Consider the following 14,227-nt stretch of genomic DNA (forward strand, 5'->3'; position numbering starts at 1 on the left):
TGAGTTTTTTTTCTTTGCAGATGGTTTTTAATATTGGGAAGCATTCAAAATGGCACCTTCCATTGGCAGCCTGAAGTGGTACATTCCACACTCTCATGTCATGATTCAGCCCAATCACTCCGTTGTATATGTTGACTGGGAACTAAAGTTCGGCCTCATAAAGGAGTGAATGGTGGTTAAGTGTGTTGTTTGAACAATTAGTGTATAGTCATGGAAAATTCAGTTTAACATCTTTACCTGCTGAGCTCTTGTTTTAACATATAACCATTGGATAGATTCAGCTGATTATAACCCTTTTAATTGGATGCCCTCTGACGATGAGGCCATCTGCATATAAGAAAGTCATGGGCAGACAGGAAGTCTATTGTACAAGGTAATGAATACTTATTCGCAGGCTAAGTGCTGTGGCTCTTCCAGTACGAAAGAGCTGTTAAAAGCCGGTCCTAGGAGGCAGTTGGCAGTGAGGAAGATAAGAAGAGATGCTTCCAGCGGCTCTTAATAAGCAGATAATAGCTGGCAGTACTGGATCTTTTCCAGCGGTACCCAAGTGCTCTTTAAGCTAAAGCGTTAAGTGGTTTGGAAACCAGGTGTCATGAACATCAGGGACTAGCTTGGAAAAAAACCTTCAATTAAAACTTTACATAAAAGACACACACTTAATTGTTCTGCTTATGTTTGTAAAGAAAGGAATTGAGAAAAACAGAAAAAGGACGAAGTAGAGGTCCCAGATTATGAAGAGGAAGAGGAGGAGGAGTTTGGATTTATATCACCCCTTTGTCTCCTGTAGGAAACTCAAAGGGGCTTACAATCTCCTTGCCCTTCCTCGCTCACAACAAACATCCTGTGAGGTGGGTGGGACTGAGAGAGCTTTGAAAAGCTGTGACTAGCCCAAGGTCACCCAGCTGGCATGTGTGGGAGTGCACAGGCTAATCTGAATTCCCCAGATAAGCCTCCACAGCTCAAGTGGCAGGGAATCAAGCAGGTTCCTCCAGATAAGAATGCACCTGCTCTTAACCACTACGCAACTGGAGGATAAGGTACCCCAAAAAGTATTTAATGATACATATTCTACATGTTCATCCTTGATCACATATTGTGTTATTCTTTAATGTAGTTTATATATTTGCTCTTGGCTGTATTCCCCATGTACACACACATGCTGCAGAAATATTGCTTTCCTTATGTCTGGGTTAATTTCTCATTGGTGATTTTCACACAGCCCAATATAACAGGCCAAAGAAGCTATTTATCCCATTTTGGGGAAGAACTTCGCACAGGGCTCTTCCCAAAAGAGGTTCAGCCCTTTATATTTCCCTCCATCTGGGTTTTACAAAAGTTGCTATTTCTCTTTTTGGAGAGATCAAAGGAGTCACAGCAACCCAGATTGTTTGCAGTTGCTTCCTGGTGGGGTGAAATCTCCAGTGCGAAGGAAAAACAGAGGAAATCGGGTTCGTTAATAATGTGTTGTACACGTTATTATTGTGCTGTGCAGAAACCAACGTTATCAGCAGAGCCTGCTTCTCACAAGCCATAGGATGTTTAAACATAGTGTATGGGTCTGTCCAGAGGCGTAGCTACAAGGGGGCCAAGGGTGCGCGTTGCACCGGGTGTGCACCTGGGGGGCAGCAAAAAATTCAGGTTTGTTTTTTGTATTTTTTAGTGTTTTTCTGTTTTTGGCTTGCAGGAGGTGCGGTTTTTTGGCTAGCAGCACCAAAATTTCAGGGAGTTTTCAGGGGACTCTCCTGATGATACCACCCAAGTTAGGTGAGGTTTGGTTCAGGGGGTCCAAAGTTATGGACTCCCACCCTTTCCAATGGGAGCTAATAGATGGGGGCTACACATTTGAGAGTCCATAACTTTGGACCCCCTGAACCAAACTTCACCAAACCTGGGTGGTATCATCAAGATAGTCTCCTAAAGATACCCCGAAATTTAGATGCTGCTAGCCTAAAAACTGTGCCCCCTACAAGCCGAAAACTGGAAAAAACACTAAAAAATACAAAAAACAGAGATGAACATGGGAGGGCAGCAAAACTCAGATTTTGCACCGGGCTACATTTTTCCTAGCTACGCCTCTGGGTCTGTCCCATGTATGCCAGCCCACACTTTAATTTTAGTTCTAAGGAACAAAATCAAGAACTGCCTTTCAGTTCTCAAGCTAGGGTTGCCAGTTCTTGGTTGGGAAATTCCTGGAAATTTGAGCTTGGGGAGGGCAAGATGTTGGAGGAGGAGGGACCTCAACAAGGTATACTTCAATAGATTCCACTGTCCAAAGCAGCCATTGAAAATGATATTTGTAGTCTGGAGATCAGTTGTAATTCTGGAAGATCTCCTGGCCCTACCTGGAAGTTGGCAACCCTGCCACAAGCTCATGTGACTAGCACTTATACCTGTTGATCTGTCCATCTATACAATTCAGTCTCCTTTATGTAAAGAATTCTACCTTGTTTCTCCGAAAATAAGACATCCCCTGAAAATAAGATGTAGTAGAGGTTTTGCTGAAGTGCTAAATATAAAGCATCCCCCAAAAGTAAGACGTAGCAAAGTTTTTGTTTGGAAGTATGACCGTCGAACAGAACACCAGAGCATGCAACTTTGAAGCGGAAAAATAAGACATCCCCTGAAAATAAGACATAGCACGTCTTTGGGAGCAAAAATTAATATAAGACACTGTCTTATTTTCGGAGAAACACAGTATAGTTTTCCCCTCTCCTTTATTGTGTTGGTCTGTTGGTCAAGTGCAGGTATTTAACAGTACTTATTGGGCATTTCTTTATTGGGAAGGCTTGGGAGCAAATCTGTGTATCCATGTGGGCTCATGAAGCTGCAGTTATATAGTCAGTCTGTTTGGAATCTGATGCATGCCCTGATAATTTCAGCAGGCCATTTAAAATATAGTTTTAATTGTTTAAAATCCCATGTTACTACTATAATCTTATTAGGAAATAGCAAACTGCATGGACAGTTCCTGCCTTTTAAAATTTCATATCTTTGTTTTTTTCCTTCCTGATGGCTGGTAAAACCATAATACTAGACTGCTGAAGGGGCCCTTAAAATGCAGTAATAACATGCTTTCTGCACATTATAATGATTTCTGATAATTTCAAACCTTGTTACCTTTTTCAAGAGTGGGATTTTGTTTTCATATTCATAGATTCCATCTAGGTGTAGTAATGTTCCTCTGTCATATTAGAGGCTGGCTATGGTCTGAGCTTTCCTTGTTGTCTATTTCTTTTAGTGTCTGTGGCTGGAAATAGAAGCATTCTTTTGTGTTTCTGAAAAGGGAAAAAGAGGAATAAGGTAAAAGAGAATACGCTGCCACAGGAGGTGGTGATGGCCACTCACCTGGATAGCTTTAAAAGGGGCTTGGACAGATTTATGGAGGAGAAGTCGATCTATGGCTACCAATCTTGATCCTCCTTGATCTGAGATTGCAAATTCCTTAGCAGACCAGGGGCTCGGAAGCAATAGCAGCAGCAGCCATTGCTTTCACATCCTGCATGTGAGCTCCCAAAGGCACCTGTGAGTAGCAGAGTCCTGGACTAGATGGACTCTGGCCTGATCTAGTAGGCTCTTTCTTATGTTCTTAAGGTGTGAGAGAGGGTCTCTTTTTCCAGCAGAATGCTTTCTGGAGTTTTGAGTAGACCAACTTGCTGAATGGCAACTAGCCCAGGGGTAGGGAACCTGCGGCTCTCCAGATGTTCAGGAACTACAATTCCCATCAGCCCCTACCAGCATGGCCAACTGGCCATGCTGACAGAGGCTGATGGGAATTGTAGTTCCTGAACATCTGGAGAGCCACAGGTTCCCTACCCCTGAGCTAGCCTGTATGCCTCTTGGGAACTAAAGGGTAAAAAGGTAAAGGTAGTTCCTGGTACAAGTACTGGGTTATTACTGACCCATGGGGTGACATCACATCCTGATTATTACTGGGCTGACGATGTGCCATTGCCTTCCCAGATTTTACCCCCACCAAGTTGGGTATCATTTTACCAATCTTGGAAGGATGGAAGGCTGAATCAACCTTGAGCCGGCTACCTGAAAATGTCTTCCCTCGGGATTGAACTCAGGTCATGAACAGAGTTTGGACTGCAGTTCTGCAGCTTACCACTCTGTGCCACGGGGCTCCTGAAGATGGGAACTGCTGTTATTATTTTTCTCTGTGGATAGTGCTACTGTTTCCCATTCTGTATTATAAGCCAAAAATTCATATTTTCCTTAATTTAAGCCTTGGGTTGTTTCCCAGCATATGTCATTGGTACTGAGATAAACAGAGAAGGGAAACCATAGTTAATCAACTGCATTCATCAAAGAACTGGATTGAAAGTAGACAAGGCAACACTACTGGCTCCGCTTCTTTTGTACATGGCCTTTTAAGAACCCAGGGAGGTGGCCTCAATCCGAGCGCCTCACCACCCTGCCTCTTCTGCCTGACTGGGATAGCCTCCTTGTCCCAGTTCTGCCTTACCCAAGCCAGGACTGTGCATGTCAACCAGCCTCATGGACAGCGGGATTCGCACTCTGGACAGTTCTGTTGTGGAATGGAAAGGGTTACCTTATACTAAAAAAAAAGACACCGCCATATAACTATGTGAATTGAAAATGGAAAGAGGGATTCCATTTGACCACCCCAAGAGGCTATGCTGGGGATCATTGGACCTGCATGGACATCTGTGTGGGTTGCAGACTGTGATGAGAAGGACAGTTGCCACAGCAACGCGTGGCCGGGCCCCGCTAGTATGTGTGTGTGTATATGTGTGTATGTGTATATGTGTGTGTGTATTAGTATTATATGCCAAATAGTATTATATTCCAAATATAGTTTGGGTGAAAATGGAGCAAAAAGAGTCTACATGGTACAGTGAGGTATAAATTTAATTTATAATGTGTGGATACCGAAAAGAACTCTGATTTGAATCCATCATTGATGAGCCTTCAAAACTGCACTCGAGGAAAAAGCTAAGGTGAGCTCTTCCAGCATTCGTTCTGGCTTTAGTTCAGTACACTGTACCAAAAGCCATAAAATATAAATATACATTGATGGAAGTCACAGTAGTTCAACTGAGAGGTCATATTTCTTCATTTTGAAATCATGGTTTGGAGAAGAGAAGTAGGTGGCAACATGAATGTACCATGGTACAGGCGGTAGTAGAGAGTTAAAATATGGAACTGCTGGAGAAGGCAGGGATGGGGCTAATTTTTTTTTTTTGCTTGGGACTGTGTGGTTCTTAAGTTGTTTGGGGTTTGAGAGCCAGTGTAGTGTTGTGGTTGAGAGTGGTGGACTCTAATCTGGAGAACCAGGTTTGATTCCCCACTGTCACGTGAGTGGCGGACTCTTGTCTGGTGGACCAGATTTGTTTCCCCACTCCTACATTCTTGCTGGGTGACCTTGGGCTAATCACTGTTTGTTCAGAACTCTCTCAGCCCCACCTACCTCACAAAGTGTCTGTTGTGGGGAGAGGAAGTGAAGGGATGTGTAAGCCACTTTGAGGCTCGTTACAGGAGAGAATGGCAGGGCGATTAGTCCACTAGGGTCACGTGAGCCAGCTGATCTATGCAGACAGTGTTGCTGGGGGGAGATGCCGACACTCATTGGCTTTGTCAAAGACTCTTGCTGGAGCAATAGAACAGAGAATCGGGGTGAGGATTAGTTTTGAGAGAAGTCCTAGAAGAGAGTTCTGGGAGGCAGGCAGTATGGGCTTGACTGCTGCTTCTCTAACACCTACCTTACTGACTCCTGCGAACTCTGACCTCTGGACTGGACCATTCTGACTACGACTTTGTGTAACAAACTCTCAGCACATTGCTTTGGTACTCACCACTTCAACTTGACAACTCCTGACTCTGCTTCTTGTTTTTCCCAACGCCTAGGATTGTTCTTGGCTCTTTCTCTCTCCCACTCCTGGCTAGCTCAGACGCTGTCACCTGACCCCCTAAGACTGCAGCCTGGACCACCACAGAGGAAGATGGATGGGGAGGAGACACCCTTCCTGCCTCTTCTGTAAGCTGATCTCTACTGACAGAGTAGGCAGGAAGGATTGAGTTCTCCCCCTTCCTTCCACAGTGCAGTTCAATGACCCATGAGACTGTTATCTCAGAAGTGTCTTGCAGCCACCAAGAATCTGTCAGGACCATGCCTGTCAGTTCCTGGATGTCTTGCTGTGTGGGAATTGCAAATGTTTTCCTGTAAATGCTTTCCTGTTTCCCTCTTCCCTTCCTGGCAACCTCCTGGCTCCAGCTCATCTGCAAGAAGGTGTGAACGGTTCCCAGGTTCTTTGAAGCTCTGTAGTGCAAATGTTGTAGAAACTGTAAGGGACATTTGGTGTGGGTGAAACGGGCGGGGGGGCGGAGGGGTTTGAAGGATATAGGTCCTGGATCTGAGCTCTCTAGCTCAGATCCTGCTTTCTATTGTTACTCTTTGTGTTGCAAGAAATGAACTGCTTTAGGACTTTCCTATGGTCTCTGTTATTTCCACGTTCGAGAGTCTGACAGAATCAACCTTCCGACAGCTGGAAAAGACTGCTGGAAGGAAAAGGGAAAGCAGATCTGTGATTCTTGCATGAGCAGATTACTGGATCGAACCCTAACAAAACCCACTGAAAGGGTCTTTCATGGGGGTCCACAGAATCCTGGTGCTGCTGTTTCTTCACAATATAGCGCTTGATCAAAAGAGCTTCGATCAGGGGTCCCCAACCTTTTTGAGCCTGCGGGCACATTTGGGATTCCGACACAGCGAGGTGGATGCAGCTACAAAATGGCTGCTACAAGATGGCTGCTGCAGGAGATGGAGCCAGCCACAAAATGATTTCCATAGCTTAACCACAGTAACACAGTGCAGATCAATGTGCCGTGGTGGCAGTTTGCTATCCAAGCAACGTTTTAAAAGTCAGCATGGCCAATCAAATCTCCAGTAGTCAATCAGAAGTGTTACTGGCCAAAAGCCTGACCTGACCACTTCTTAAAAACACTCGGTGGGCACTAGGAAAGGTGTGGCAGGTGCTCTGGTGCTCGTGGCTTGGACAGACATCTGGAAACTTCCCTAGTGATAAGGCTGACCTTATGTCTGGCATGTACTGCATGTACTGGCTGTTCTCTTGTCTAATAGAGACCACACACTGTTTGAATTCTGTTCTTTCCTCGAGACTGACTTCTTTCATGATTCCTGCCTGAAGTGAATCGATAAACCAAGTCAGTTTGGCTTTTCTTTCCTGATCTGTCGTCTTTGCAGTTAACCCCTGCTTGCATATCTGTTCTTACCTGCTTGTTCGATATGACATAATCCATTTTATAATAACAGTATGACATTATTAACTTCTAGTTATTAATCCAGGCATAGTAGAAGGGTAGTTATTTAGATAACAAGGTAAACTGCGTCTTTGGGCTCATGCTTGTGGTATTTCTCTGGTGACCACGAGAAACCTACTCTGTTAATTGAGTTGTAATCCACTTCATTACTTGTGTTGTGAAGGAAGACGAGAAACTATTTAGCAAGCATAATTTTACAAAGCACTGGGCACCCGTTTCATGCGCTGTGGAGACTTGGGCTCTGACAGAGGTTTGCACCAGAGTGCTCAGCACATTACAGGAAGCTCTCAGCATCATGCAGAGCAAAGCCCTGGGTAGTATTATTAAAAATCATTCATCTTAGGTCCTTAAAAAAAAAGCACAAGTAATTCAAGGGAAGGTTTGCTTTGTGATCACAATACTGCAGCCTTTGTAGAAACAAATAACATTAAGTATCCTCCTGAGGCACAGATAAGACCCAGAGAATAAGAACTCATAATATAATTACAAAGTAGATTGTATGGGTATTGAAAGAGCGTGGGAGAGTGCATGCAAAGGGGAAAAAGATCACAGTCAAAATATCCCAAACAACGTCACACAGGTATCATCCAAATCAGTTCTACATAAAAATGTGAACCCCAACTTGTATTGATGGCAGGGGCTCTTAAACTATTTGAAATGGGACCCAGTTGTAAACTTACATTGTAATCGTATACAGAAGCTGTATTTATAGTCTGCCTTCCTCCCAGAGACTCAAAGCAGATGATGTAGTGTAAGTTGATAACAATCGACACAAAGAGATATCTAACAGCCCCGTTAAAACTCAGGGATGGCAGGACGTGGCACCAGTGTGGCACTGCTCTGCCGCCTTCAAGGGGGTTTTCTGGTAGTGTGGGGAGCTTGGAAAAGGCCTGAAGCCCCCCACTGCCAAAAAGCCTCTTAGAGCTCACAATACTTACCCCACCAAAAGGGTAGTGTAAGTCTGAAAGCCGGGGTGCCATGCTCCCTGCCCTCAACCCGGGGAAGGACTGGACTAATGTCGCCTCTGCCCCCGAGAGTGCCCCCTCCATTGGCATTCGAGCGGGATGCCTGCACAGCCCGGATGTCCGGGTTCTGTGGTGGTAGGGCTGTGGGATAGATGGCCTGCAGCGGATCTGCCCCCTCTTCTGGGGTAAGTGCTCCAAGGATCGCAGACATGCTGGTGTGAGGCCGTGCTGCTCCTTAGAGCCCATTCCTGCCTCCTTTGAATGGAGCTGTAAATCAGTACTGTATGTATGTATGTTTGTATGTATGTATGTATGTATGTATGTATGTATGTATGTATGTATGTATTTATTTATTTATTTATATTTATATTTATATACCACCCTCCCCGAAGGCTCAGGGCAGTGTCCATCAACACTAAAACAATTTAAAACATCAAATACATAATTTACAATAAAAATAATATATAAAATACTAAAACTACAGATGGCGGTATTTCCAGCCCCCTCCTTCCCCTTTGAAAATGTGCTTACGGGAGGCCAAGATGTTCTTATGGCCGGAGTTGACATCATCCCGAGCTGGCCAAACGCCTGGCCGGAACAGGTCCGTTTTTACTGACAGAGCCCTGCAGAAACTTTGTCCCCAAAGTCCCGCAGGAGAGTCCTGAGTCACCCTGGAAGCCCTGTTCCACCACTTGGGTAGGCTGGCCAAGAGCCCGTAAAAGCCCTAAGCCCCTTGTAGGAGGCCAGCCCGAGGATGCCGCCTTGGGGCCAGGGATCACCAGGAGGTCCTCCTCCGACGAGCGGAGGGGCCTAGAAGGGCGGTATAGGGAGAGACGGTCTCTCAGATAAGCAGGGCCAAGGCTGCGAATGGCTTTGAAGGTCATATAATCTGTATGAGGAGACATCCAATGACCATATATAAGGCTAACTTTTACCACAATATGAATGAGCATAATGTATTAGGCATGATACAGAATGTGGATATAGTGAAAAAAAATGATGCTACGTCAGTCAAAACAGTGAAATGACAGTGCAGGTGCAAATGCAGTTGTGAATGCGACTGCGACTGCAAATGGACTCCACCCTGTCATATGCAAATGTGCCTCACCCCGCTCCCATCTATGAGGTAGACAAAACCCAACCACACAATCACTGCACACTTTGTCACAGAGAGAAACACACCGTACCGTGACACGTCTCTGAAGATGCCAGCCATACCCTGTTTCCCCGAATATAAGACATCCCCGGAAAATAAGACGTAGTAGAGGTTTTGCTGAAGTGCGAAATATAAGGCATCCCCCAAAAGTAAGACGTAGCAAAGTTTTTGTTTGGAAGCATGCCTGACGAACAGAACACAGAAAAATAAGACATCCCCTGAAAATAAGACATAGTGCTTCTTTGGGAGCAAAAATTAATATAAGACACTGTCTTATATTCTGTCTTATATTCGGGGAAACACGGTAGATGCAGATGAAATATCAAATCAAATTCTCTATTGCAGTCAAAGACCAGCACATAATAATACAAACTGAGAAGTGCACTTATACACAGTCGGTGACTGTTTACTAAAAGGTCAACTCGCGAAAAAGCAAGTAGTAGGTAAAATACATTTGATTATGACAAAAGATTAAAAAGTTAATATAACTACACTTGTAAAGTGCCTGTGCATTCTTGCTAAAACCTATAGTGACATTACTAGAAAACTCCGGCCTCCGACCATATCTTCTAAGGATCACAATTTATTCAGTCTTTCCCTCCCTAAACTTTTCAGCCGGCAGATGTCTCTTATTGTGTTTGCAGATTAAAGAACAAAAACAAACGGCCCGTGTAATTTTCTGGTCCCTACCTGTCAATATGTAGGCCAGTACATCTTTGTAGTTTAGGCCTATTAGACCTGTCATGGCTGGGCTGAGGATTTCCTTTCGGGGCTTTTCAAAAGTGGGACATCTGAATAACATGTGTTCTAATGTATCTATTTCGCCTAGAGGGCAGGGGCAGAGCCTCTTTTCATAAGGGAAGATGAAATATTAGGAGCGAAAACTACCAGACCACACCCACACAGCCCAGAAAACCCACAACAGCCAATTTTAACAGAAGTTAGACCTTTCCAAGGACTAACAAAAGCCAAGCGGGATAGTCTCTGCACACTCTTCTTTAACAACAACAAAAATTAGAAAAAAAGGAACAATGACTCTTACCACTCCAGAGACCCAGGCACTGGAGAGGGGAAAAACCTATCAAAGTGTCAGTAGAAGAGCTCTTAACCCGGAGGTCGGGGAACCCAGCTGACTCCACAGCCGCAAGGCGGCTTTCGAGACTTGTGGTGCTGACTCCCGAGCCTTCCCAGGGAAGTGGGAATCCCCTTTGCAAAGAGGGGGAGAAAAAAGCGGCAGCCGGCGGGTGTCCATCCGCCGTTTGGGAGGGAGGGAGGGGGTGCCCTGGGCGCCGGACTCCCTGCCCTGTCCCCGGCTGCTCTGGGAGACGTTTGGCCCGCACGAGGGGCAGCGGCGGCTTCTGCAGCCTCTTTCCCGCCATGGCAGAGCTGGGGAACTCTCAGCTCTGCCATGGAGGGGAGTGAAGATCTGCAAAAGTCAGCCGCCGCCATGTCAAGCCTAAAACACCCCCCCAGAGCAATTCCAGGGGATAGAGACGAAGTAGCGCTTTAGGCAGCAAACAACTTATGCTTCGGCTGGGATTTGTGTGTGGGGGGGTGTCCGTCTGCCGTTTGGGAGGGGAGTGAGTGGTGTATTTTTTTGTTAATTTTTAGTTATTTTCTTTAAAAAGTTAAAAATGTTAAAAATGTGTTCTTTACATAAATAAAAATATTTTTCTCTGTAGCACTTCATGGATTTCATAAGCAACACACTATAATTGTTTTATACAAAGCGTAAAGGTAAATAACCAAAATACACAGTGTTATCTTCATTTTAAATGTCAAAAAGTATTTGTGGCTCTATGTGTTTTCTTTTCCGTGGAAAATGGGTCCAAACAGCTCTTTCAGCGTAAAAGGTTGCAGACCCCTGCTCTAACCGGTGTGCACGTAGGTCGGTTCTGCATTCTGGGTCCTTTTGCTTAGAAGAGTCCCGATGGTCTCCTTTGTTTGTGCTGCCAAACTGAAGGAGAATTCATATTCGTTGACTGAAGGCCAGACAAAAAACAGATGCAGAGAAAAACCTTAAGAAATTTAATATGAATAAAGTGATATATATATAGAGAGAAGTCAGTCCCAACAGGGTAACTGGAGGAGAAGTTCTCACTGCGCTGCACATTTCAAGAAATGAACAATTGCTGCAATTTCATAGCATCCTTGCAATACATGACATTTTTGCCACTGTTATGGTGTGTCTCTGTCCAGCATTTATCCAAGCTGGGAAAGTTACACTAGAATACAGGGTGGTCGATTTAATCTTTAACTTTTGTTTTTACATGTAAGCAAGCTCAGAAACAGGAACGTATACATGGCAAATGTGCGTTATATGTTACTGTAGATAGTGACAGTCTGATGGTTAACCTTGGATTGGTAAAACTATAGCATGAGGAGTTTCTCTTGGGCCTATAGCTTAAGTTTTTCTTCCTTTGCTGACTGGGGAGGTGGGATTAAGAGAGTCATTATGGGGATTAGTGAAAAAACACCAAAACACAGAAACAATACAAAATGCATATAAGCACAGTGCTTTGGATCCCACCTAAGTTTTCACAGATGTAAGGAGATTTCCCCCTTCCTGTAGCTGCTGAGAATGCCTGTTGAAGTGAAGAAGAACAGTTTGCATTTATACCCCACCTTTCTGTCCTGTAAGGAGTCTCAAATCAGCTTGCAAATTCCTTCCCTTCCTCTCCCCATAACAGACACCTTGTGAGGTAGGTGGGGCTGAGAGAGTTCTGAGGGAACTGTGACTGGCCCAAGGTCACCCACCAGGCTTCATGTGTAGGAGAGGGGAAACAAATCCAGTTCACCAGTTAAGAGTCTATTGCTCTTAAGCTTGCTGCTGCTGGGGAACAGGATAATGTCTAGAATTGCTTGGGGGTGCGTGTGTGGATCGGAAGCCTCTTGTAGAAGGGGGGTATCAGAAAAAATGGTCTTCTCTCCTTGTATCTGTGGAAATTTACATGGAATCCAAGCCAAGCTAGAGAGCCAGCGAGGTGTAGTGGTTAAGAGCAGGTGCACTCTAATCTGGAGAACTGGGTTTGATTCCCTGCTCTGCCACTTGAGCTGTGGAGGCTTCATTCAAACCGGTGGAGACAGATTAAGCTTATGCACTCAACATTATTAGCCATCTGGGTGACCTTGGGCTAGTCACAGTTCTTTGGAGCTCTCTCAGCCCCACCCACCTCACAGGGTGTTTGTTGTGGGGGGGAGGAGAAGGGAAAGGAGATTGTAAGTCCCTTTTGAGTCTCCTTACAGGAGAGAAAGGGGGGGATATCCAATCCAAACTCTTCTTCAGTGTGTATGTAACAGACGTGCAGAATATGACTATATTTCAATATAATGAATGATGTTCATGAATAATGTGAAAAGATGTTCATGAATAATGGTAAGTAATCACTAGCTAGCAAAAATATCATGTATCTGGTCTACAGTTTGGGAGAATAGGATTCTGTGATTGGCATTTACAATGAAGCAGTGCCAAATTGGTGGATATCACCTTTGAAATGCCTAATGAAAAGGTTGCACACTGTGCTGAATATAGAAGTTGTGTTGTGGGTGTGTTATGAAAGGCCTGGAAGTTTCTAACGTTAATATGTTCTTTATCTGTCAGGACCGCCGCTTTAATGATGAAATCGACAAACTGACTGGATACAAGACCAAGTCCTTGCTGTGTATGCCAATAAGAAATCACGAGGGTGAGATTATTGGGGTTGCCCAAGCGATAAATAAAATTCCAGGAGGAGGGCCTTTCACTGATGATGATGAAAAAGTAAGATTTCCCCCCTCTTCTTTTCACATTGGTAAAACGGATAAAGCTTTCACAGTTATTATTTTGGAAGTGTATAGAAAACGGAATTAATTAATGAATAGCTTTGTTCTCGTAGTACTTGCATCTGATTCATAATCAAGAAGTTTTTTCCTTTTTGGTTTTACAGTATTTTTACTGTTGCTTGAAAGCATGATTCTAAGCAGAGTTACCCTTCAATGGATTTATGTGTAACTCTATTTAGGATTGTCCTGTAGATACTGTTACCTGGTGCTCCAGGATAGGGCAGTCTCCACTGATGGAAAGAAGGCCCTTCCTGGAGGCAGTCAGGATTTTTATCCTTTTATGGTGTGAGCACAGCTTTGCAAGCCACCCCTGCAAGGTAGGCTGCCTTGGCCTCGTAGCGACTCGGCTACCCTTCTGGATCAAACAAGACAGAACTCAGGCTTCTGTTCATAAGCTCTTTACTTCCATCAGGCAGTTATTAATACTTCTGCAAACTTGAGCCCATGCACCACACAAACCTTCTCCTTCTTTCTCTGCCTTCCTTTTATCCCTTCAGGAGGTCCCCTCCCTGCTCTAGCCTCCTAGTGGCTGGTGAGCTGTCTGTAGTGCCCTGCCGGCCTGGGACGGGCTCTTCGGCTTTCCTGGCCCTCCTCTTTGATTGCAACCTGGTTGGGGCTGTTCCAGCTCTGCCCCATTCTGCAGAGAAGTGCTGATTGCAACTTTAGTGAGACCTGCCTTTTTCAAATTTTTATCTGCCAAAAGAAAATGGTGGGTGCAACTTTACAAAAAGGCAAGTCTTACCAATAGGCCTCTGGAGCAATATAAATGCTATTTGATCAAAGTGCTTTGTTCCCCATTGCAGATAATCATGGTTTTGATGGAAGTGTTGATTAAATAAGAGCTTAAAATGCTGCCAGAGAATCCAAAGGCTGGGGAAAGGCAGGCGCTAGGACCCAGTGGAGCAAAGTAACATAAAGATGGTCCAGGAAGATGTGGCAAATTGATCCAACCATCTCCTGTCATCTTTATGTTGAAAAG

At 44.5% G+C, this 14,227-nt stretch overlaps 1 protein-coding gene across 1 annotated transcript in view; it reads left to right on the forward strand.

Moving 5' to 3' along the window:
• Positions 1–14,227, forward strand: part of PDE11A (phosphodiesterase 11A) — a 219,634-nt gene that overhangs the window by 18,155 nt on the left and 187,252 nt on the right. The window contains exon 2 of the mRNA XM_048484470.1: positions 13,028–13,186. Coding sequence (XP_048340427.1) covers positions 13,028–13,186 — 159 coding nt within the window. The remainder of the gene's footprint in view (positions 1–13,027; positions 13,187–14,227) is intronic.

This window comes from Sphaerodactylus townsendi, linkage group LG02, assembly GCF_021028975.2.
Source record: "Sphaerodactylus townsendi isolate TG3544 linkage group LG02, MPM_Stown_v2.3, whole genome shotgun sequence".
NCBI classification, from domain to species: Eukaryota; Metazoa; Chordata; class Lepidosauria; order Squamata; family Sphaerodactylidae; genus Sphaerodactylus; species Sphaerodactylus townsendi.